General features: G+C 43.1%; 1 protein-coding gene across 1 annotated transcript; it reads left to right on the forward strand.

Annotated features, from left to right (window-relative positions):
- The first annotated feature begins 10210 nt into the window (after positions 1-10210).
- On the forward strand, positions 10211-17325 carry LOC118399760 (neuromedin-U receptor 2-like). The gene is made up of 2 exons (XM_035796009.2): positions 10211-11174; positions 14680-17325. The coding sequence occupies exons 1-2, from the start codon at positions 10226-10228 to the stop codon at positions 15120-15122; spliced, it is 1392 nt and encodes a 463-aa protein (XP_035651902.1). The 5' UTR covers positions 10211-10225; the 3' UTR covers positions 15123-17325.
- The last annotated feature ends 5844 nt before the right edge of the window (positions 17326-23169 follow it).

Here is a 23169-nt window from a genome sequence, read left to right on the forward strand (position 1 = left end):
CAGGGTAGGGCAGTGTGAGCAGAACCAGCGGTGTCGTTTGACTTAGCAAACGAGGATCGGATGTCGTCGACCTTCTTTTCAAAATGGTTGACGAAGTCATCTGCAGAAAGGGAGGAGGGGGGAGGGGAGGAGGATTCAGGAGGGAGGAGAAGGTGGCAAAGAGCTTCCTAGGGTTAGAGGCAGATGCTTGGAATTTAGAGTGGTAGAAAGTGGCTTTAGAAGCAGAGACAGAGGAGGAAAATGTAGAGAGGAGGGAGTGAAAGGATGCCAGGTCCGCAGGGAGGCGAGTTTTCCTCCATTTCCGCTCGGCTGCCCGGAGCCCTGTTCTGTGAGCTCGCAATGAGTCGTCGAGCCACGGAGCGGGAGGGGAGGACCGAGCCGGCCTGGAGGATAGGGGACATAGAGAGTCAAAGGATGCAGAAAGGGAGGAGAGGAGGGTTGAGGAGGCAGAATCAGGAGATAGGTTGGAGAAGGTTTGAGCAGAGGGAAGAGATGATAGGATGGAAGAGGAGAGAGTAGCGGGGGAGAGAGAGCGAAGGTTGGGACGGCGCGATACCATCCGAGTAGGGGCAGTGTGGGAAGTGTTGGATGAGAGCGAGAGGGAAAAGGATACAAGGTAGTGGTCGGAGACTTGGAGGGGAGTTGCAATGGGGTTAGTGGAAGAACAGCATCTAGTAAAGATGAGGTCGAGCGTATTGCCTGCCTTGTGAGTAGGGGGAAGGTGAGAGGGTGAGGTCAAAAGAGGAGAGGAGTGGAAAGAAGGAGGCAGAGAGGAATGAGTCAAAGGTAGACGTGGGGAGGTTAAAGTCGCCCAGAACTGTGAGAGGTGAGCCGTCCTCAGGAAAGGAGCTTATCAAGGCATCAAGCTCATTGATGAACTCTCCGAGGGAACCTGGAGGGCGATAAATGATAAGGATGTTAAGCTTGAAAGGGCTGGTAACTGTGACAGCATGGAATTCAAAGGAGGCGATAGACAGATGGGTAAGGGGAGAAAGAGAGAATGACCACTTGGGAGAGATGAGGATCCCGGTGCCACCACCCCGCTGACCAGAAGCTCTCGGGGTGTGCGAGAACACGTGGGCGGACGAGGAGAGAGCAGTAGGAGTAGCAGTGTTATCTGTGGTGATCCATGTTTCCGTCAGTGCCAAGAAGTCGAGGGACTGGAGGGAGGCATAGGCTGAGATGAACTCTGCCTTGTTGGCTGCAGATCGGCAGTTATAAGAAATCCCCAATGCCCTCCGACGAACCAACAAACAGGTGTCAATCTCTTTGAAAGGCTGGTCATGGCTGACATCAACACCATCATCCCAGACACCCTGGACCCACTCCAATTTGTATACCACCCCAACAGATCCACAGACAATGCAATCCCTATTGCACTCCACACTGCCTTTCCCCACATGGACAAAAGGAACAGCTAAATGAGAATGCTATTAATTGACTACAGCTCTGTGTTCAACACCATAGTGCCCTCAAAGCTCATCACTAAGCTAAGGACCCTGAGACTAAACACCTCCCTCTGCAACTGGATCCTGGACTTCCTAACATGCTGGCCCATGGTGGTGAGTGTAGGGAAAGACACATCCGCTATGCTGAACCTCAACAAGGGGGCCCATCAGGAGTGCATGCTTGGTCCCCTCCTGTAGTCCCTGTTCACCCACGATAGCGTGGCCACGCACGACTCCAACACTGTTTTTACATTTGCAGATGACAGAACGGCGGTAGGCCTGATCACTGACAATGATGAGATAGCCTACAAGGAGGAGGTCAGAGTTGTGCCAGGACAACAACCTATACCTCAACGTCAGCAAGAGAAATGAGCTTATCGTGGACTATAGGAAACAGAGGGGCGAGCACACCCCCATCCACTTCAACAGGGCTGTTGTGGAACAGGTTGAGAGCTTCAAGTTCCTCAGTGTTCACATCACTAAGGAACTCTCATGGTCCACACACATCAACACAGTCATGAGTGCCTCTTCCCCCTCAGGAGGCTCACAAAGTTCTACAACTGCACCATTGAGAGCATCTTGACTGGCTGCATCATCACTTGGTATGGCAACTGTTTGGCATCCGACCGCAAGGAGCTACAGAGGGTAGTGCATACACCCCAGTACATCACTAAGCTCCCTGCCAACCAGGATCTCTATACCAGGCGGTGTCAGAGTAAGGCCATAAAAATTGTCAAAGACTCCGACCATCCAAGTCATAGACTGTTCTCTCTGCTACCACATGGCAAGCAGTACTGATGCACAAAGTCTGGAACTAACAGGACCCTGAACAGCTTCTACCCCCAAGCTATATGACTGCTAAATAGTTAAAAATCTTTTTTCAACCACTCCACAAATGTCTTGTTAATTAACAAACTATAGTTTTGGCATGTCGGTTAGGACATCTACTTTGTGCATGACACAAGTAATTTAATTTACAATAGTTTACAGACAGATTATTTCACTTATAATTAACTGTATCACAATTCCAATGGGTCAGAAGTTTACATACACTAAATTGACTGTGCCTTTAAACAGCTTGGAAAATTCCATAAAATTATGTAATGGCTTTAGAAGCTTCTGATAGGCTAATTTACATAATTTGAGTAAATTGGAGGTGTACCTGTGGATGCATTTCAAGGCCTACCTTCAAACACAGTGCCTCTTTGCTTGACATCATGGGAAAATGAAAAGAACTCAGCCAAGACCTCAGGAAAAACATTGTAGATATCCACAAGTCTGGTTCATCCTTGGGAGCCATTTCCAAACTCCTGAAGGTACCACGTTCATCTGTACAAACAATAGTACGCAAGTATTAACACCATGGGACAGTCATACCGCTCAGGAAGGAGATGCGTTCTGTCTCCTAGAGATGAATGTACTTTGATGCGAAAAGTACAAATCAATCCCAGAACAACAGCAAAGGACCATGTGAAGACGCTGGGGGAAACAGGTACAAAAGTATCTTTATCCACAGTAAAAAGAGTCCTATATCGACATAACCTGAAAGGCCGCTCAGCAAGGAAGAAGCCACTGCTCCAAAACCGCCATAAAATAGCCAGACGACGGTTTGCAACTGCACATGGGGACACAGATTGTACTTTTTGGAGAAATGTTCTCTGGTCTGATGAAACAAAAATATAACTGTTTGGCCATAATGACCATCGTTATGTTTGCAGGAAAAAGGGGGAGGCTTGCAAGCCGAAGAACACCATCACAACCATGAAGCACGGGGGTGGCAGCATTATGTTGTGGGGGTGCTTTGCTGCAAAACTTCTTTCACACATTCCGTCAGTTATTTTAGTAAGTATTTTCTATGGTGCCTAGCCTACATTGCTAGAGAATGCTACCTGAGAAGGTGTATGATCCCAATCAAAAACACACACTTCCTACCACTTGTTCTCATGGAATCTGAATTTGAATGGTGGAATGTGCATTTTGGCTTTGTGTACCATCTATTCATCTTTGTCAAAGAGTATGTTCAGCTACTTTCTCTGTTGCCATATAAACAGGATTTCCTTAAAAAAATATTGGTAGCGTACAATGTTTTCTGAATCAAATAGTTGAATGAACAACAAAACACAGATTGTGTGTGGTCTCCCACAAGAAATGTGGGGCTCAATTGACTTTAAGTTTTGCAATTCTATACTTATGGAAAACAGCAAACAGAACAATCTGTGGTGTCAACAAAGCAACGCTATTGAATTGTCTGAGTGGTATTACATAAGCTTTCATCTTCTGAATCATCAGTAAACAACATGTTTTCCCCCCAAATGTCTTGACAACTTGAACAGATGTAGAGTACTACTGGTGAAATACTTCTAAGTATACAAAATCCTCAATAAAATGTTCTAAGAATTTTTACAATGTTTGTGTAAAGGGACATTATGTCTTAAAGAGATGAGCACCAGGATGGTGCAAATAATGCAATCAGAACAGGCGGATACTACCTCACATAAACAGTATGAAAATGAAAGACGCATAGAAAGGTTTAACCTTACAAGGGTTTTATAACTTCAAACCAGTCATATGTATGTGTGTATGTGTGTGTCACCTCACATTTGTGGCAGTGTCACACCGTCTTCCTCTACTTTTTTGGAACTCCCGAGTGGCGCAGCGTTCTAAGGTACTGCATCTCAGTGCTAGAGGCGTCACTACAGACTCTGGTTTGATCCCGGGCTGTATCACAACCGGCCGTGATCGGGAGTCCCATAGGGTGGCGCACAATTGGCCCAGCGTTGTCCGGGTTAGGGGAGGGTTTGGCCGGGGTAGGCCGTTACTGTAAAATTAGAATTGGTTCTTAACTGACTTGCCTAGTTAAATAAAGGTTAATATTTTTTTTAAAGTCAAAACAATTCAGCAGGCTCCCATGAGTTTGTCTTACTGGAAACAGCAGGGGACTGGGAAATAAGGTTCCAGATTTGGTGCTCTGGCACCGCTTGCCGTGCAGTAGCAGAGTGAACAGTCTATTTCTTAGGTGACTGGAGTCTTTGACAATTTTCCAGGCTTTCCTCTGACACAGTAACGTATGCAGAAATTGCTGTAAGGGAGTCAGGCGCAGGAGAGCAGATATTGTAGGCCACCAGTAGTAGGCCACCAGTACTTCCCAGCCAAACAGTGCACCATCCGACCGATCCCAGGATGACCAGAGGAGGGTGACGTGTGGGCCCAATAGATCAACTGGTCACGAACAACAGACGGAACGTACAGACACCCAGGGGGACACTGGTGGGGAGCGGACTCTGCACGCAACGCCTGCTGAATGTCCGCGTCCAGCTCCCACACTACCGGTGCCACCAGGCAGGAGGCCGGGAGTATGGGAGTGGGATCCCTGGGCCGCTCTTCTGTGTCATACAGTTGGGACAGTGCATCTGCCTTAACGTTTTGGGAACCTGGTCTGAAGGAAAGGTAAAAAACAAAACGGGTGAAAGACATGGCCGACTTGCCTGGCGAGGGTTCAGTCTCCTCGCTGCCATGATGCACTCCAGATTGTGGTGGTCAGTCCAGATTAGAAAAGGGTGTTTAGCCCCCTCAAGCTAATGTCTCCATGCCTTCAGAGCCTTGACAACAGCCAACAGCTCCCTGTCCCCCACATTATAGTTTCGCTCCGCCGGGCTGAGCTTCGCCAAAGAGGGATCTGGATGGGCCAGCACGGAAGCCGAGGTAAACAGAGCCCTCAGGTCGCCAAAAGCCCTGTCCGCCTCAGCCGACCACTGCAAACGTACCGGGCCCCCCTTCAGCAGTGAGGTAATGAGAGCTGCTAGCTGACCAAAACCCCGAATAAACCTCCGGTAGTAATTGGCTAAGCCTTGGAACCGCTGCACTTCCTTTACCGTGGTGGGAGTCGACCAATTACACACGGCTGAAATGCGGTCACTCTCCATCTCCACCCCCAAGGTGGAAATGCGGTACCCTAGGTAGGAGACCTTCTGCTGGAAGAACAGGAATTTCTCAGCCTTGAGGTACAGGTCATGCTCCAACAGTCGTCCAAGCACCAAGCTCACCAGGGACACATGCTCGGCGCGTGTAACGGAGTATATCAGAATGTCATCTATATACACCACTACAAACTGCCCGTGCAGGTCCCTGAAAAACTTGTCTACAAAGGATTGGAAGACTGATGGAGCATTCAACAACCTGTACAGCGTGACGAGGTACTAATGAGGTACTAATGCCCTGAGGTGGTACTGAACGCCGTCTTCTACTCGTCTCCCTCCCGGATACGCACCAGGTTGTAAGCGCTCCTGAGATCTAATTTGGTGAAGAAGCGCGCCCCTGGCATTGACTCCATCGCTGTGGCCATGAGCGGTAGCGGGTAACTATACCTCAATACACAGGCGCAGACCTCCCTCCTTCTTCTTCACAAAAAATAAACTCGAGGAGGCGGGTGAAGTGAAGGACCGAATGTTCCCCTGACGCAGTGATTCAGAGACATTTGTTTCCATAGCCTCTGTCTCCGCCTGTGAGAGGGGATACACGTGACTCCTGGGAAGTGCAGCGTCTACCAGGAGATTTATCACACAATCGCCCCATCGATGGGGTGGCAATTGAGTCACCTTCTTTTTGGAGAAGGCGAGAGCCAAATCGGCATTTTCGGGGGGAGGGGAATGCGCATTGTGGAGACCTGGTCTGGACTTTCCACCGTAGTAGCACCAACGGAAAATCCTAAACACCTCCCTGAGCACTCTCGCGACCACCCTGTGAGAGCCCTCTATTGCCATGAAATGGTGGGGTCAACCAGGGAAGGCCTAGTACCACGGGAAACGCAGGAGAGTCAATGAGGAAGAGACTGATTATCTCCTCGTGACCCCCCTGCGTCACCATGCCCAGGGGGATGGTAGCTTCCCTAATTAACCCGGCCCCTAATGGTCGATTATCCAGAACGTGAACTGGGAAAGGCCTAACCACTGGAACAATAGGGATCCCTAACCTATGGGCGATTGCTCTGTCGATAAAATTCCCAGCCGCGCCTGAATCGATGAGCGCCTTATGCTGGGAATACGGGGAAAACTCAGGAAAATAAACATGCAAAAACAGGTGAACAACAGAGGGAGAAGTGGATCGATGATGGCTAGAAGACCGGTGATGCCGACTGCCGAGCGCCGCCCGAACAAGGAGAGGACCCTACTTTGGCAGAAGTCGTAACAGACACAGTCTGGTATAGAGGTCCTAGATGACAGGGTGCAAGAAATCTCTCAAAACACTGCATCTTAAAAAATCTCAGAAATGGAGCAGTGATTACATTAAATTGTGATTAATTAATGCACCACCAACGGGCACTGAAATGTCTTAAATGGTCCAAAGATACAGGATGGTCCAAATGGAGAAAAGCACAAATGATGTCCATAAACACAAAATAACATTCTGTAAAACCACTTACTCAAAGTGCAAATACCTTGGTTTTTTTGTTGTCATCATGAGGTAAAGTATTTGATTCTTAAATGCTGCAAGTTCTCCATAGAACACTTTAGCCAACTTGAAGGGCATATAGTCTAGGCTACATAAGGCATTATGTGTTTTTATGTTTTTTTGACCTGCAAAACATTTTCAAGTGCTGTTACCAAACTATTTTAGGTCACAACGGTTGATCTAACCATGTCTCTCTTCAGACATGCTGCCACTGCACAGTTCCAATGTTATTAGCAGGTGTCATCATTAGCACATTCATAAATGACAACATGTTCTCAAATTACCTGTCTGGTAAGAGGCACATATAGCATACATACACAGTTGCGTAAGTAAATGAATAAACAAAAAGTATGGCTACAGACACCCACCGAACACCCTCCGTCCCCTCTCTCTCTATCTCTCTCTCTCTATCGCGTGCTGCGTACATCAGCCCCTTTGCTTCAGGTACCCAGGGAGCAGTTTTCCTTCAGGCGCACCTCCTTATCGACGCCTTCAGTCAAGTTTTCTTGCAGGGGATGACTTATCTCATTTCCATTCACCACCTGCAATTTCTTAAAAGCTTGTCCAGACTTTTTCAAGAGGGACTTCATTTTCTCTGAGAGCAATCTTTAGCAGCTCTGAACAGGCATCAAAGGTGAGTGTTAAAATTCTACTGAGCTACAAACATTTCTCAAATTACATTATACAGTAATGGTAGTCTTGAACAAAGTTGGTTGCTTTTTTGGAGTCGACAATTAAGAACCTTTATTTCGAATTAAGTAATAAGATACAATGAAGAATGCTTTTTATTTTAATTAGCTAACATCATTCACATACATTACATGACCAACAGTATGTAGGCATCTACTTGTCGAACATCTCATTCCAAAATCATGGGCATTAGTATGGAGTTGAACCCCTCTATGCTGGTATAACAGTCTCCATTCTTCTGGGAAGGCTTTCCACTAGATTTTGGAACATTGCTGCGGGGACTTCAATTCAGCCACAAGAGCATTAGTGAGGTTGGGCACTGATGTTGGGTGATTAGGCTTGGCTCGCAGTCGGCATTCCAATTCATCACAAGGTGTTTGATGGGGTTGAGGTCAGAGCTCTGTGCAGGCCAGTCAAGTTCGTCCACACTAGTGGAGGCTGCTGAATGGAGGACGGCTCATAATAATGGCCAGAATACAGTTGTGTAAAGTACTTAAGTACTTTATACTTTAAAGTATTACTTCAGTCGTTTTTTTTAGGGTATCTGTACTTTACTATTAGTATTTTTATATTACTTCACTACATTCCTAAAGACAATTATCAATACATTTTCCCTGACACCCAAAAGTACTTACATTTTTTTTGTCTAATTCACACACTTATCAAGAGAACATCCCTGGTCATCCATACTGCATCTGATCTGGCAGACTCACTAAACACATGCTTCATTTGTAAATGATGTCTGAGAGTTGGAGCTTGCACCTGGCTATCCATAAATAATGTTAGAAAGTGTGGCCATCTGCTTTGCTTAATATAAGGAATTTGAAATTATGTGTACTTGTACTTTTGCTATAAGTATATTTTAGCAATTACATTTACTTTTGCTACTTGAGTATATTTAAAACCAAATACTTTTACTCAATTAGTATTTTACTGGGTCAATTTCACTTTTAATTGAGTCATTTTCTATTAAGGTATCTTTACTTTTACTCAATGATGACAATTAAGTATTTTTTCCACCATTCCCAGAATGGAGTGAATGAAATGGTATCAAACACGTGTTTCATGCCATTCCATTGAATCCATTCTGGACATTATTATGAGCCTTCCTCCCCTCAGCAGCCTCCACTGTTTCACACCGATCTCAACAAACAATATCTGTATGGACCTTGCTTTGTTTATGGGGGCAATGTCATACTGAAACAGGAAAGTTCCTTCCCCAAACTGTTGCCACAAAGTTGGAAGCACAGAATCATCTAGAATGTCATTGTATGCTGTAGCGTTAAGATTTCCCTTCACTTGAACTAAGGGGCCTAGCCCGGATCAGGCAAGCCAGCCCCAGACCATTATTCCTCTTCCACCAAACTTTGAGGTTAGAACCCTGCATTGGGGGAGGTAGCAATCTCAGATAAGTCCGTCGGACTGCTGGATTCAACACTCCAGAGAACGCGTTTCCACTGTTCCAGAGTCCAATGGGGACTAGCTTTACATTACTCCAGCCTACGATTGGCATTGCGCATGGTGATTTTAGGCTTGTGAGCGGCTGCTCGGCCATGGAAACCCCTTTCATAAAGCTCCTGGCGATAAGTTATTGTGCTGACGTTGCTTTCAGAGGCAATATGGAACTCGGTAGTTCGGTAGAACTCCCATTCTATGAGCTTGTGTGGCCTATCACTTTGTGGCTGAGGCGTTGTTGCTCCTAGACATTTTCTCTTTACAATAACAGCACTTTCAGTTGAACTGGGCAGCTCTAGTAGGGAATAAATTTGACAAACTGACTTGTTGGAAAGGTGGCATCCATGATGGTGCCACATCGAAATTTACTGAGCTCTTCATTAAGGCCATTCTACTGCCAATGTTTGTCTATGGAGATTGCTTGGCTGTGTGCTCAAATGTATACACTTGTCAGCAATGAGTGTGGCTGAAATACCCAAATCCACTAATTTGAAGGAGTGTCAACATACTTTTGCATATATAGTGTACATGTTTCTGCACAGAACATAATGCAGTAGATAAATGTGACAAACATGAGAATTGTGGATACACAAGATATTCTACAGCATTCATGTTATACACACAATATATTCTACAGCATTCATGTTATACACACGGGTGAATCTACCAACGTACTATTACAGTAAGAGCCAAAGTGTGTTTTTGTGATGTTAATTCATAATTGACAGTTATACCTGGTTGAATCTGATCAGCTCTGTATTTACCCAAGCTGCACAGCTGTGATTCAGCACCATAACTGACAGCAGAAAGCAGATGGTACTGTTATGCATGACAAAAGCCCATAGACTATCAATAAACTGAGCTTGGTGAAATTGATTGTACTACCCCTTCATTGTATAATATCAGGTAATGAGTGCCTCCATGCACTACATTCATTTGTTTCAAAGTTTCATACCACCAACATAAAAATGTAATTGAATTTATGGCCTTAAGTCAAGACAATCATGCAAAACAGAAATCTCTTGTGAGGCTTTACTGAGATGTCTCAGTCATCATTTGAAAGCTTTTACATCACCTCATGTAGAATTAGGATTATTAGCAAGAAATGATTTAGCAGAAAGTAATATACTGTAATATAAATGGTTGCTGTGTTTCTCTAGGTGTTGTATTTCTATCTGTATGGAATGAAGTCTCTCAGACATGCAAACGATGTGCCGACATTACCAGTGATCCCGTCCTCTCTACTCCCATTTACTACAAGCCCCTACTCTGAAATGGAGAAGTACTGCCTGGATTCTCTTTCCAACATCTCAGAACAGCATGGCATTGTCTGTAACATCACATTGCTAAATGTTACAGGAAATGACACTGGAACCAAGTCCATTGAGGACAGACTACTGGAAGTTCTAGGGCCGAAGCGCTCCCCCGTCTTTCTCCCTATCTCCCTGGTTTACCTGCTCATATTCCTCCTGGGTGTGTCTGGTAACCTGCTCACATGCACAGTGATATCCAAACACAAGAAGATGTGCACCCCCACCAACCTATACCTGTTCAGCCTGGCTGTGTCAGACCTCCTGGTGCTCTTCTTTGGGATGCCCCTGGAGATCTACGACCTGTGGCAGAACTACCCCTTCCCCTTCGGAGAGGGAGTCTGCTACTTCAAGATTTTCCTCTTCGAGACTGTATGCTTTGCCTCCATCCTCAATGTGACAGTGCTGAGTGTGGAGAGGTATATCGCAGTGGTCCATCCACTAAAAACACGCTATGTTGCCACCAACAAGCATGCCAAGCGTGTCATCAGTGCTGTATGGGTGCTGTCCCTGGTTTGTGCCATCCCTAACACTTCCCTGCATGGCATCAACTACTTGAATCTCCCGGAGAAGGTGGCAGAGTCAGCCATATGCAGTTTGATAGGTTCCCCGTGGATCTACAACCTGGTGATTCTGATCACCACCACATGCTTCTACATTGTTCCCGTGACGGTGATCAGCGGGCTGTACCTGGGGATTGGCATCAAGCTGGGCAGGGAGCGACACCTCTCCCGGGGGACGATGAGGAAGAACTGTAGCGCTAACATCAGCTGGAGAATCCATGTGGAGCAAGTGCGCAGGAGACAAGTCACCAAGATGCTTGGTGAGTTCTACATCCATTTCCATGTCTAACCATTGTCACAGTCACAAGCATCACTACTACGGTAAACATAACTCAGACTTTCAACTGAAAAAAAAATTGAGGGAGGGATTTATACATCTGTACCCCAGTATGACCTATGTAACCACAGTGAAACGTTACTCTGTGATAAGGTATGTGCTGCTGCCGCAGGAAGGGGGCATTGCCTAGGCAACCAATGACTTCTTTGCTTCAACAAAGTTTCATCACGTTGTAAAGAGTCCATGTTACCACGGAAACAAACTCAACCGCATGAATTCTCGGTTGTCCCGTCTTCAGTCAGCTGTTCGTTCCACAAAAATTGGTCAGCCAAGTGACCTCGGTCACCTTTATAATCTTTTGAATAGCAAAAGGAACAACATGACTCACATTTTCTCCTCTCCTCCGCTCCTGGCGGCAATGGTCCACATGGGAAGGTGACGTTTTCAACTAAAATCATGGAAGCAGGATACCAAAGCAATCTTTCCCCACTGAAAGCAGTTCAGCCAAAGCAATAAGAACACACACAATGTACTTTTTGTTGTATTATAACTGGATTTTAGCTCCCGTCCAAATATAAAAGGCACCCTTGATAAAGAAAATTATTGGCACCCTTGATAAAGAAAATTATTGGCCCCCTTATAAAGAAAATTATTGGCACCCTTGATAAAGAACAGCAAAAAAAGAGTGTATAAAATGAATAATACAAATACTGAGCTATATTGAGGTATATTGTATGTGTCCAAAGAGCTCTATTTTCATGTCATCTGACCATAGCACTGGCTCCAATCCAAGCGCCAATGCCGTTTAGCAAAATTCAGACGTTTACATTTGTTGGATGACATGAAAATAGAGCTCTTTGGCCACGTACTCCAGTGGTGGGTCTGACGTCAAAAAGAGGACTCATATACTGTATATAAAATAACCCCATACCTATTGTAAATTACGGTGGTGGGATCTTTGATGTTATGGGGCTATTTTTCATCCACTGGTCCTGGGGAACTTGTTCAGGTCAATGGCATCATGAACCTAACCCAGTACCAGGACATTTTAACCAAAAACCTTGTTGCCTCTGCCAGGAAATTTGGATCTTCCATCAAGACCCCAAGCACGTATCAACATCTACAAAGAATGGTTAATTGACCACAAAATCAACATTGTGCAATGGCCAACTTAGTCTCCAAACTTGAACCCCATTGGAAGCCTATGGTTTGAGTTGAAGAGGGCACCCCATAAACCCAGAAATTAAGAATCTGAAAAAAATATGTATGGAGGAATGGTCTAAGATCCCTCCCAATGTATTCTCGCTCAGTGCCGTTATCCTTACACACAGTGGTGTGGCCAGCAAGATCTGTTAGATTATCTCATTTTAATTCAGGGAAAAGATTAAGCAAGTCTGATAGTGAGAGGTGGAAATGGATTATACCAGAGGCAGGTAGGCTACAGGTAAGGATTAGAGATGCAGACAGAGAATGATGATGAAGGCCTACAGCAGGAGGGTAACAACATTCACCCCAAATAAGAAGTTATTAATGATTTGCATTATCTCAATTATCATTCTGTCACTGTATGACAATGCACATTTGTTATTGCCTGCAATTGCTTTTGTCTTTGAAGCCAAAACAGGACATGTATTTTGGGGAAATGCTCTAAATAGCAAGGTGTTCAGCTGTGTTTATTTCCATTCCAACACATCAAACCATAATTTCACTAACCTACTGGGCAAATGAATGAAAAACCTACAGCTAACACAACCAATATTTTAATAGCAGTATAATATATTTTGGTTTCGATATGGTAACCAAAAAGGAGGGCTCCCCCACCTCCCAATTCAATTAACCTGTGGCTATCAGATTACAACAAGGCTTACAAGGCCGAGCTCTAATGCCAACATTACATTCATTCAAAGCAATGGGCACACTGCCTAAAAGGCTGACCGGAAAATTGGCACTGTCTCTGCTTTCTAAAAGTGAGAGAAAAAGGCAGCAGGCTGGCACCTGCTCTCTAAGCGATGCTCCGCATGATCCTAAAGCCAACCAAAGAATATGCTAATCTGAAATCGCATTTTAATTGGGATTGAATGATTTGAATCTACTTTTTTTGGTAACTTTACATTTTTGGCCTTGAGTTAGGGTTTGGCAACTGCCATACCCTACCATACCCAACTGATGCCCCTGATAGCAAGGTAAGGTATTGAAAGGTATTGAAAACAAGGGTGGCAATAATTTTGACCCCTATATTTTTTGTTAAAAAAATAAATACTTGTTGAACAAAATCTCTTTCTCTGAGGCACAATAATAATATACAAATATATATTTTAGTAGGGGAGAGTGGGATAAGTTCTGCCATTTTTTACAATCAGTATCACTCTGTCAGAGGAAATCTAGTATTCTTTCTAACAAATATATCTACGTATATTTCAGGATGTTGTGTATCCCTGGAAATAATCAGAATTCAAGTAAACATTGCAGTTTTGAAAACATAGCTTGTCCAAAAAACATGGTCTCGTCACAACTTACTCCCGGGTATGGAGTAAGTTGAGCTGTTTACTGTTTACTTTACTGAATTAAATATGACCACTACCCTTTTAAAACCATATATTTTTTCCTCAAACACAATTCAACACAATCACTTTTTGTCTTTTAATAATTTTAAACATATTTTAATAGGCTTAACACATAACAAACACGTTTGCACTTTTTAAAAACACTTTAAACATAGACCAGGCATTGTTGTTACTGTATTTTATAACCCAGCGATAATGCCTTGCATTACACCTGGGAAGAAAACACTTAACTTTGCTTTACTTGCCATTGGCTCAACCATTGGCTCAACTTACCCAAAGGCAAACATTTTGACTAACATTTTGACCACACAGCTACAAGGATGCACTTTCATGCTATGTTTAGGACCTCATATTGAAATTATGTTTCGGACCTCATATCGAACACATTGGGAATTCAACAAACTTCTGGTTGTGTTTTTGAGTGGATGACTAAAGGTTGAAATGTCATTGATCAATGTCTCAACCAAATATTACCCACATTTCAATGTTGAAATGATGTAGTGTGCCTAGTTGGAAGTATCATCAAACCTCTAACTGAAAATATTTTTGGGAGACCTAACTTGCTCAACTCAACCGCACAAATTCCCAGCTGTCCAGTTTTCATTCAGCGATTAATTCTCCAAAAACAAATAGCAAACCCTTTAAAAATGTTTTTTAAATTACATTTATGGCTGCTATTTTATTTCATGACAGCTTTCATCCATAGTCATCGGTTACACGATTACACATTAATTGTGCCAGCCCTAGTTATATGAGTACATTGTCTCAGTTTTACGAGGACCAAGTTTTGCAGGGAACACCGAACAGGATTCCCACCCTGACTGTTTTTGCCCCCTTTTCTCTCTCTGTACACATCACTTAATTCATCCTCCGTCTATGTCCCTTACTGTCTTACTCCTATTTTCACTGTCTGTTGTAATGTAGCTGTGGTCGTGCTGGTGTTTGCCATCTGCTGGGCACCTTTCCACATTGACCGGATCCTGTGGAGCTGCATCATGCAGTGGTCTGTCTGGACAGACCTCAACCAAGCCGTGTACCAGTGTGTGCACCTCCTTTCAGGCATCCTCTTCTACCTCAGCTCTGCAGTCAACCCCGTTATCTATAACCTGCTCTCCACACGCTTCCGGGAATGCTTCTGGGATCTCGTCTGCACCCATACAGAAGACACCACTGCTGGAAAAGACTTCACACCCTCCGCCAAGATCCTGCTGGTCCCCTTGGGCCCAGTTCCTAAGACCCAAGCCAGGCCCAGTGACCACAACTCCCTCACTCCCCTGTTATCTCCAACTGGGAACACAGAGATCACAACACTGACAAGTAAACATTTGTGCGTGGTGGACTCTGACTTCACTGCTACTGCTTTTTAATGATATTTCATATTTAATGCAGAGATGTAGACTCGAATCACGTGACTTGGACTCCAGTACTACTTGAGTCACAAATTTTGCCACTTAGACTTGACAAAAAGAAAAAACACTTAATTTACTGTTAAATTTGGTTATTACACCGTGAACGTACACTGAGCATACAAAAGCTCTTTTCATGACATAGACTGACCAGGTGGATCCAGGAGAAAGATATGATCCCTTAGATGTCACCTGTTCAATGTAGATGAAGGAGAATAGACAGGTTAAATAAGTATTTTTAAGCCTTGAGACAATTATTGTGTATGTGTGCTATTCAGAGGGTGAATGGGCAAGACAAAAGATTGAAGTGCCTTTGAACAGGGTAGTAGGTGCAGCTGTTTGAGTGTGTCAAGAACTGCAATGCTGCATTTGATGCCTTGTAGAGTCCATGCCCTGATGAATTGAGGCTGTTTTGAGGGCAAAAGAGGGTGTAACTCAATACTAGGAATGTGTTCCTAATGTTTCGTACACAGTGAACATTCACGGCAATTCCATTGCTCAAAGCGGAGAATCGTATTGGTTATATGGGAAATTACCTTTAAATTCTGTTCTGCCTCGCGCCGCTGCACCAGCAAGTGCAGAAAGGCAAGGGGAAGAATAGAGCACTGTCCTATATATTCAATGCTTGTCGCTTGAAAATATGAGCTCTGAGGTTGAGTTTCTGTGGATGTTAATTCTCAGCCATCCACAGACCTCTCAATGTGCATACAGTGGGTAGGGGAAAAACAAAAACACTTTATTGTAATTGGAGATTTCATAATATAAGTCAAACTGTAGTTGTACTATCAACAGTAGCTGTATATCATCATTTGGATGGCCTTTCTATTAGTAATGATGATTGAAAAAAACATTAAGCTATTGATCTGTGAAGTTTAATATGTAGGCCTATGTACTGTACTAGGAGGTCTAATGTAAGGAAAACAGTAAATATCATTAAAAATTGCTTTGAAATTGGTATGAAACAAATTGGTATAAAATTGGTATAAAAATAGATACTTTGGGATTTTGGCAATCTACCTCCCCAGAGTCACATGAACTCGTGGATACCATTTTCCAGTAGGAAGTAAGTTAGAGGTAATTTTGTAAGCCAATGCTAGCTAGTGTTAGCACAATGACTGGAAGTCGATTGGTATCTGCTAAATGCTAGTTAGCAATTGCACTAGTGCCAGCAAAGATTTTTTTTTTAATCTATGACGCTAGTTAGAAACTTCCTTCAAACTGCACGCAAAGACATACAAATGGTATCCACAAGATCATCTGACTCTGGGGAAGAAGATACAATGCCTCATTGCCAAAATCCTGAAGTATCCCTTTAACTATTGACTCAAAACCCCAAATTAGGGACTTGTGACTTGACCTGATCTCTGGAACTTGGGACCTGACTTGAGATTTGCCCATTATTACTTGAAACTTGACTTGAGACTGAAGGTTAAGACTTGACTTGCTTAGGACTTCCTAAATTGTGACTTGGTCCCATGTCTGGTTTAATGTGTAGTGGATATGATGCCTTCTGTCAGGAGGTGGATTTGACTAATGAGCAGATGATACGTTGTGCACAATTGGAAAAGTAAATATTTAATGAGGTGATATGTGAACTTGTTATTGAAACAGCATAAATCCTCATAGCATAAACATTTATCTGAAAACAACTGATTTAGGGGTATGTAAATGAGAGACTTGGTTGCACTTGATAATTAACTCTAATGATTGATTATCCCATATTTACCTTTGTGACATTGACTTTATGTGAACTGCAGTTATGTATTCATAACCACCTAGTCCTGCCCCTTAATTTATTGTGTATGTCAACACTTCCCCATGTGTATTTCACCTTGTCAAATAATTGAATGTACATATGTAGCACAGCTGTCCTTCGACTTAGAAGTGGTATGTAATTTCATTTAAATCAATATTTATTGCCTTTCTGTGAAAAACAGCAAAACATGAATGTATTGCTTGGTGATTATTTCAGGAATTGCATTGTTTTCTAGCCGTTATTGATTGCTTTATTTTCTTGCACCTACGGTATGTAGTCTGTAAATTTCAGACTGAGATTATGTCCATTGACCGATGCCCAACATAACTGCACAAAGACTTTTGAGTATCCATGTAATCAATTCCAATGAGTTGATATAGCTTTTCTTACTAAACATATTTATGTTGCTTGACATTCATTTGATGTTTGAAATATTCAAATAAAAGGTTTTCACCAATGTGTTAGCATACATTTTCTTTTGTTTCTACATTATCTTCTCATCCTTTCCAGAACCTGTAGTCATTTCACTAGGTGTCCCTGTCTTACATGTAAATCAGATACTGTAGCTGCAGTTTAAAATGTCTGAAACAGAAAGAGCATTATGATGATAATGTATCGTATGAGTCTCTTGGGGACCCTAACAACAACACCAACAGGTAGTCTCAAAGTGTGAGTGGCAGTATAATGGAAGGCTAACACAGTGTCTAAAAAATGCAGAGAAACCAGCATTAGAGACAATTAAAGCACTTCAAGCTTTTGACCACAGATTCTTTAACACCTCCTGGCAGCCTCTATGGATGAATTGTTATTCTCTACGAAACAAATGAGTTTTGACTGCCACATAAAATCCACTGGAAGGAAGATAATGAAGGCCATTTTCTGCCTGTGTTTATGACAGCATATTGAAGAGCTCCATCGCTTGTGTGTGCTAACATTATGGAACTGGGTCCGTGGTCGCTCCTGAATTTTTTGACCTCAGACCAATGCCTATTCTCACTTAAAACGCAGTGTGTTGATTTTAATATGTACACACACTACCGTTCAATAGATTGGGGTTTTTGAAATGTCCATGTTTTTGACAGAAAAGCAATTTTTTTGTCCATTAATATAACATCAAATTGATCAGAAATACAGTCCAGACAAAATATTGAGGTCACTTCCGGCGCCGACAGAGATGGCCGCCTCGCTTCGCGTTCCTAGGAAACTGTGCAGTATTTTGTTTTTTTTACGTGTTATTTCTTACAATGATACCCCAGGTAATTTTCGGTTTCATTACATACAGTCGGGAGGAACTACTGAATATACATCATCATTACATCATTACGACCAGGAATATGACTTTCCCCGAAGCGGATCCTGTGTTCTGCCTTCCACCCAGGACAATGGATCGGATCCCAGCCGGCGACCCAAAACAACAACGTCATAAAAGGGGCAAACGAAGCGGTCTTCTGGTCAGGCTCCGGAGACGGGCACATCACGCACCACTCCCTAGCATACTACTCGCCAATGTCCAGTCTCTTGACAACAAGGTTGATGAAATCCGAGCAAGGGTAGCATTTACCCGAGCAAGGGTAACTTTTACCGAAAACCCTCACTTTTACCGAAAACCCTCACAAACTTTTACAGACAGCCTGGTAATGGAACTGCATTGCCCACAACCGTAGGGCTCTCCAGAGGGTGGTGCAGTCTGCACAACGCATCACCGGGGGCAAACTACCTGCCCTCCAGAACACCTACAACACCCGATGTCACAGGAAGGCCATAAAGATCATCAAGGACAATAACCACACGGGCCACTGCCTGTTCAACCCACTTCCATCCAGAATGCGAGGTCAGTACAGGTGCATCAAAGCTGGGACAGAGAGATTGACAAACAGCTTCTATCTCAAGGATATCAGAATGTTAAACAGACTTGACATCATTGGCCACTTCAATAAATGGAACAATAGTCACTCTAATAATGCCACTTTTAAGAATGATTACATATCTCGCATTACTTATCTCATACTATCTATTGCATCTTAGCCACTCTGTCACTGCTCATCCATATATTTTGTATTTACAGTTGAAGTCGGAAGTTTACATATACCTTAGCCAAATACATTTAAACTCAATTTTTCACAATTTCTGACATTAAATCCTAGTAACAATTCGCCTGTTTTAGGTAAGTTAGGATCACCACTTTATTTTAAGAATGTGAAATGTCAGGATAATAATAGAGAGAATAATTTCTTTCAGCTTTTATTTCTCTCATTACATTCCCAGTGAGTCAGAAGTTTACATACACTCAATTAGTATTTTGTACCATTGCCTTTAAATTGTTTCACTTGGGTCAAACGTTTCAGGGTGCCTTCCACAAGCTTCCCACAATACGTTGGGTGAATTTTGGCCCATTCCTCCTGACAGAGCATGTGTAACTGAGTCAGGTTTGTAGGCCTCCTTGCACGTACATGCTTTTCTTTCTTTCTATTTGTTCTTTTTTTATTTTGTTTGTTGTTGAATTTTACCCCATTTTTTCTCCCCAATTTCATGGTATCCAATTGTACTATCTTGTCTCATCGCTACAACTCCCGTACTTGCTCAGGAGAGACGAAGGTTGAAAGTCATGCGTCCTCTGATACACAACCCAACCAAGCTGCACTGCTTCTTAACACAGCACGCATCCAACCCAGCTGCACCAATGTGTTGGAGGAAACACCGCGCACCTGACATCCTTGGTTGCACTGTGCCCGGCCCGCCACAGGAGTCGCTGGTGCGCAATGAGACAAGGATATCCCTACCGGCCAATCCCTCCCTAACCCGGACAACGCAATGCCAATTGTGTGTTGCCCCACGGACCTCCCGGTCGCGGCCGGTTACGGCTTTTCCAGTTCTACCCACAAATGTTCTATAAGATTGAGGTCAGGGCTTTGTGATGGCCACTCCAATACCTTGACTTTGTTGTCCTTAAACCATTTCGCCACAACTTTGGAAGTATGCTTGGGGTCATTGTCCATTTGGAAGACCCATTTGTGACCAAGCTTTAACTTCCTGATTGATGTCTTGAGATGTTGCCTCAATATATCCTCATAATTTTCTTTCCCATGATGCCATCTATTTTGTGAAGTGCACCAGTCCCTCCTGCAGCAAAGCACCCCCACAACATGATTCCACCACCCCCGTGCTTCATGGTTGGGATGGTGTCCTTCGGCTTGCAAGCCTCCCCCCTTTTCATCCAAACATAATGATTGTCAGTTCTATTTTTGCTTCATCAGACCAGAGAACATTTCTCCAAAAAGTACGATCTTTGTCCCCATGTGCAGTTGCAAACCGTAATCTGGCCTTATTATGGTGGTATTGGAGCAGTGGCTTCTTCCTTGCTGAGCGGCCTTTCAGGTTATGTCGATATAGGACCCGTTTTACTGTGGATATAGATACTTTTGTACCTGTGTCCTCCACCAGCTTCACAAGGTCCTTTGCTGTTGTTCTGGGATTGATTTGCACTTTTCGCACCAAAGTACGTTCATCTCTAGGAGACAGAACATGTCTCCTTCCTGAGCGGTATGATCGCTGCGTGGTCCCATGGTGTTTATACTTGTGTACTATTGTTTGTACAGATGAACGTGGTTCCTTCAGGCATTTGGAAATTGCTCCCAAGGATGAATCAGACTTGTGGAGGTTTACAATTTATTTTCTGAGGTCTTGGCTGATGTTTTTTTCATTTTGCCATGATGTCAAGCAAAGAGGCACTGAGTTTGAAGGTAGACCTTGAAATACATCCACAGGTACACCTCCAATTGACTCAAATGATGTAAATTAGAAGCTTCTAAAGCCATGACATCATTTTATGGAATTTTCCAAGCTGTTTAAAGGCACAGTCAACTTAGTGTATGTAAACTTCTGACCCACTGGAATTATTTACAGTGAATTATAAGTGAAATAATCTGTCTGTAAACAATTGTTGGAAAAATGACTTGTGTCATGCACAAAGTAGATAACCTAACCGACTTGCCAAAACTATAGTTTGTTAACAAGAAATTTGTGGAGTAGTTGAAAAACTAGTTTTAATGACTCCAACCTAAGTGTATGTAAACTTCCGACTTCAACTGTATATATTCTTATCCCATTCCTTTACTGGATTGTGTGTATTAGGTTTTGTTTTGTAATTGTTAGATATTACCTGTTAGATATTCCTGCACTGTTGGATCTAGAAGCACTTTGTTACACTCGCAATAACATCTGCTAACCATGTGTATGTGACCAATAAGATTTGATTTGATAATTGATATTAAATATAGAAAATGTTCTTGAGAAAATATGGGTGGGCAAAGGCAGGCGTTGCAGTTGGAGGATGCATTTTATTGTCATGCCTTCTACCGAAGTCGAGGCTTGTTCCTTGTTCTGGCGGTGCTCTGCGGTCGACGTCACCTGTCTTCTAGCCATAATTGATCCATTTTTCATTTTCCATTGGTTTTGTCTTGTCTTCCTACACACCTGGTTTCAATCCCATTCATTACTTGTTTTGTATTTAACCCTCTGTTTCCCCTCATGTCTTTGTCAGAGATTGTTTGTTATTCAGTGTTGTGTTGGTTTTTGTATTGGTGCCTGACGGGGTCCTCGTTCCCACTTTATTTATTGTTACATTTAGTGTTTGGAGTATGTTTCGTTTATTTGTTATTAAATACTCCATTTCACTCAGTTTGATTCTCCTGCGCCTGACTTCCCTGCCACCTATACACACGACTCTGACATTTATGAAGATGGATATTTAATAGGCTACATCTGTCGGTACAAACTTTGACTGAGAAATGATGACTTCATAAAAAATATGTATATTGTGCTCCAACACCTAAAACAGTTGTTCTACACCACTGGAAATGAAGCAAGCGCATGCATACATAGGACAATCATACAAAACAACGTGTCCTCCCAAATGTCCATTCAAATGATTTGTTCTGCTGCTGCCCTGTTTAGCCTAATGACAGGCAGGAATTGAGTTTCAAGTAGGCCTACAGATATTCTACAATTAAAAAATTAGGCTAGGATACACGTTAAGCGAAGCTGCCATAGACCTAATATGTTAATCTTTAGGTTACTGGTTGGGCTACAGTGAAATGTGTGAGTTTTCAGGTAGTAGAAGCCCATAGGACTAATAGATACAATATTGAAGAGGATCATGGGTAGCCTAATGGCTTAATACTAGGTAGATGTATCGATTGCACATGTGAAAGAGATGTACGTACCCTAATTGAGCTATTATATCATCTCGGGTTTCATTAAAAAAGGTTATCCTTGCTTCGCTTGTTAAAACATTTCAAACTTTTTAGTAAATCTTGTTTAGCTGAGATTTTCTGTGTGTAAAGGGACGAGGGAGGGCAAACAGTGATCTAATTAAGCATTTAGCTGTTCTACAAGTTGTATGAGACAGGCGTTTACAGATTTTACAAACGTTAATGAAGATGGTTTTGGGAAATGGCTTGAAAATGTTAATATGCTCTTATGAAGGTCCTAACAATGAATTTAGCCTTAAGATGCTTTTGGGGTGTCTGTTAGTGTGACCAATTTGTTGTCTGTTTTGCTAATCCGGCTAAACAGCATCTCTCCCACTGGATTGTGGAGGCTATTTTCTCTGGCAAATGACAGCAAAAGGCAGGGATTACCTAATGTTTTTTTTCCCCCTACTCCACCAGCGGTCTGGTGGCATCTTGTAGTGTGGAGGGTTGCCTGTTAGAGTTATTTGTGCTGCGCCGAGTTAGGCATCATCACACTTTTGAGGTTTTATTGCTTGGATTTCACTGACCCTAGTGTAGCCCACAGTGTGCTTACGACTGAGGCAGAAGAGGGTCATTTGGCAGCACGCTTATTGCGCAATACCGGGTACATTTACATTTACATTTAAGTCATTTAGCAGACGCTCTTATCCAGAGCGACTTACCAACCTGTTGGGTTGGAACTCTGGGTGGTCTGCCATGGGCCATTTCATTTGGTGTCCACTGGGGTCGGTTTAGGGCTTAATTTCATGTCCCCATAGCTATTGAACCAAGTTGACCTACTAAAATGGAACATACCGATATTACTATAACTACGGGTCCCTGAAGGAGGAAAACGAGGTACAACACCTGTTCTTGGGCTTGGTGAAGAGAGGAACTGAATTGAAGGAATGAATCAGTGCCTCAGGTTTACCACCTGTGGAGGGCGGGGCTTCTGATTAGGCAGTAGAGGGCGCTAAGCACTCAAACTCCCCCATAGGTGTGTTGTACCTTGTTTCCCTCT

The sequence above is a fragment of the Oncorhynchus keta genome, chromosome 21, assembly GCF_023373465.1.
Source record: "Oncorhynchus keta strain PuntledgeMale-10-30-2019 chromosome 21, Oket_V2, whole genome shotgun sequence".
Classification (NCBI taxonomy): Eukaryota; Metazoa; Chordata; class Actinopteri; order Salmoniformes; family Salmonidae; genus Oncorhynchus; species Oncorhynchus keta.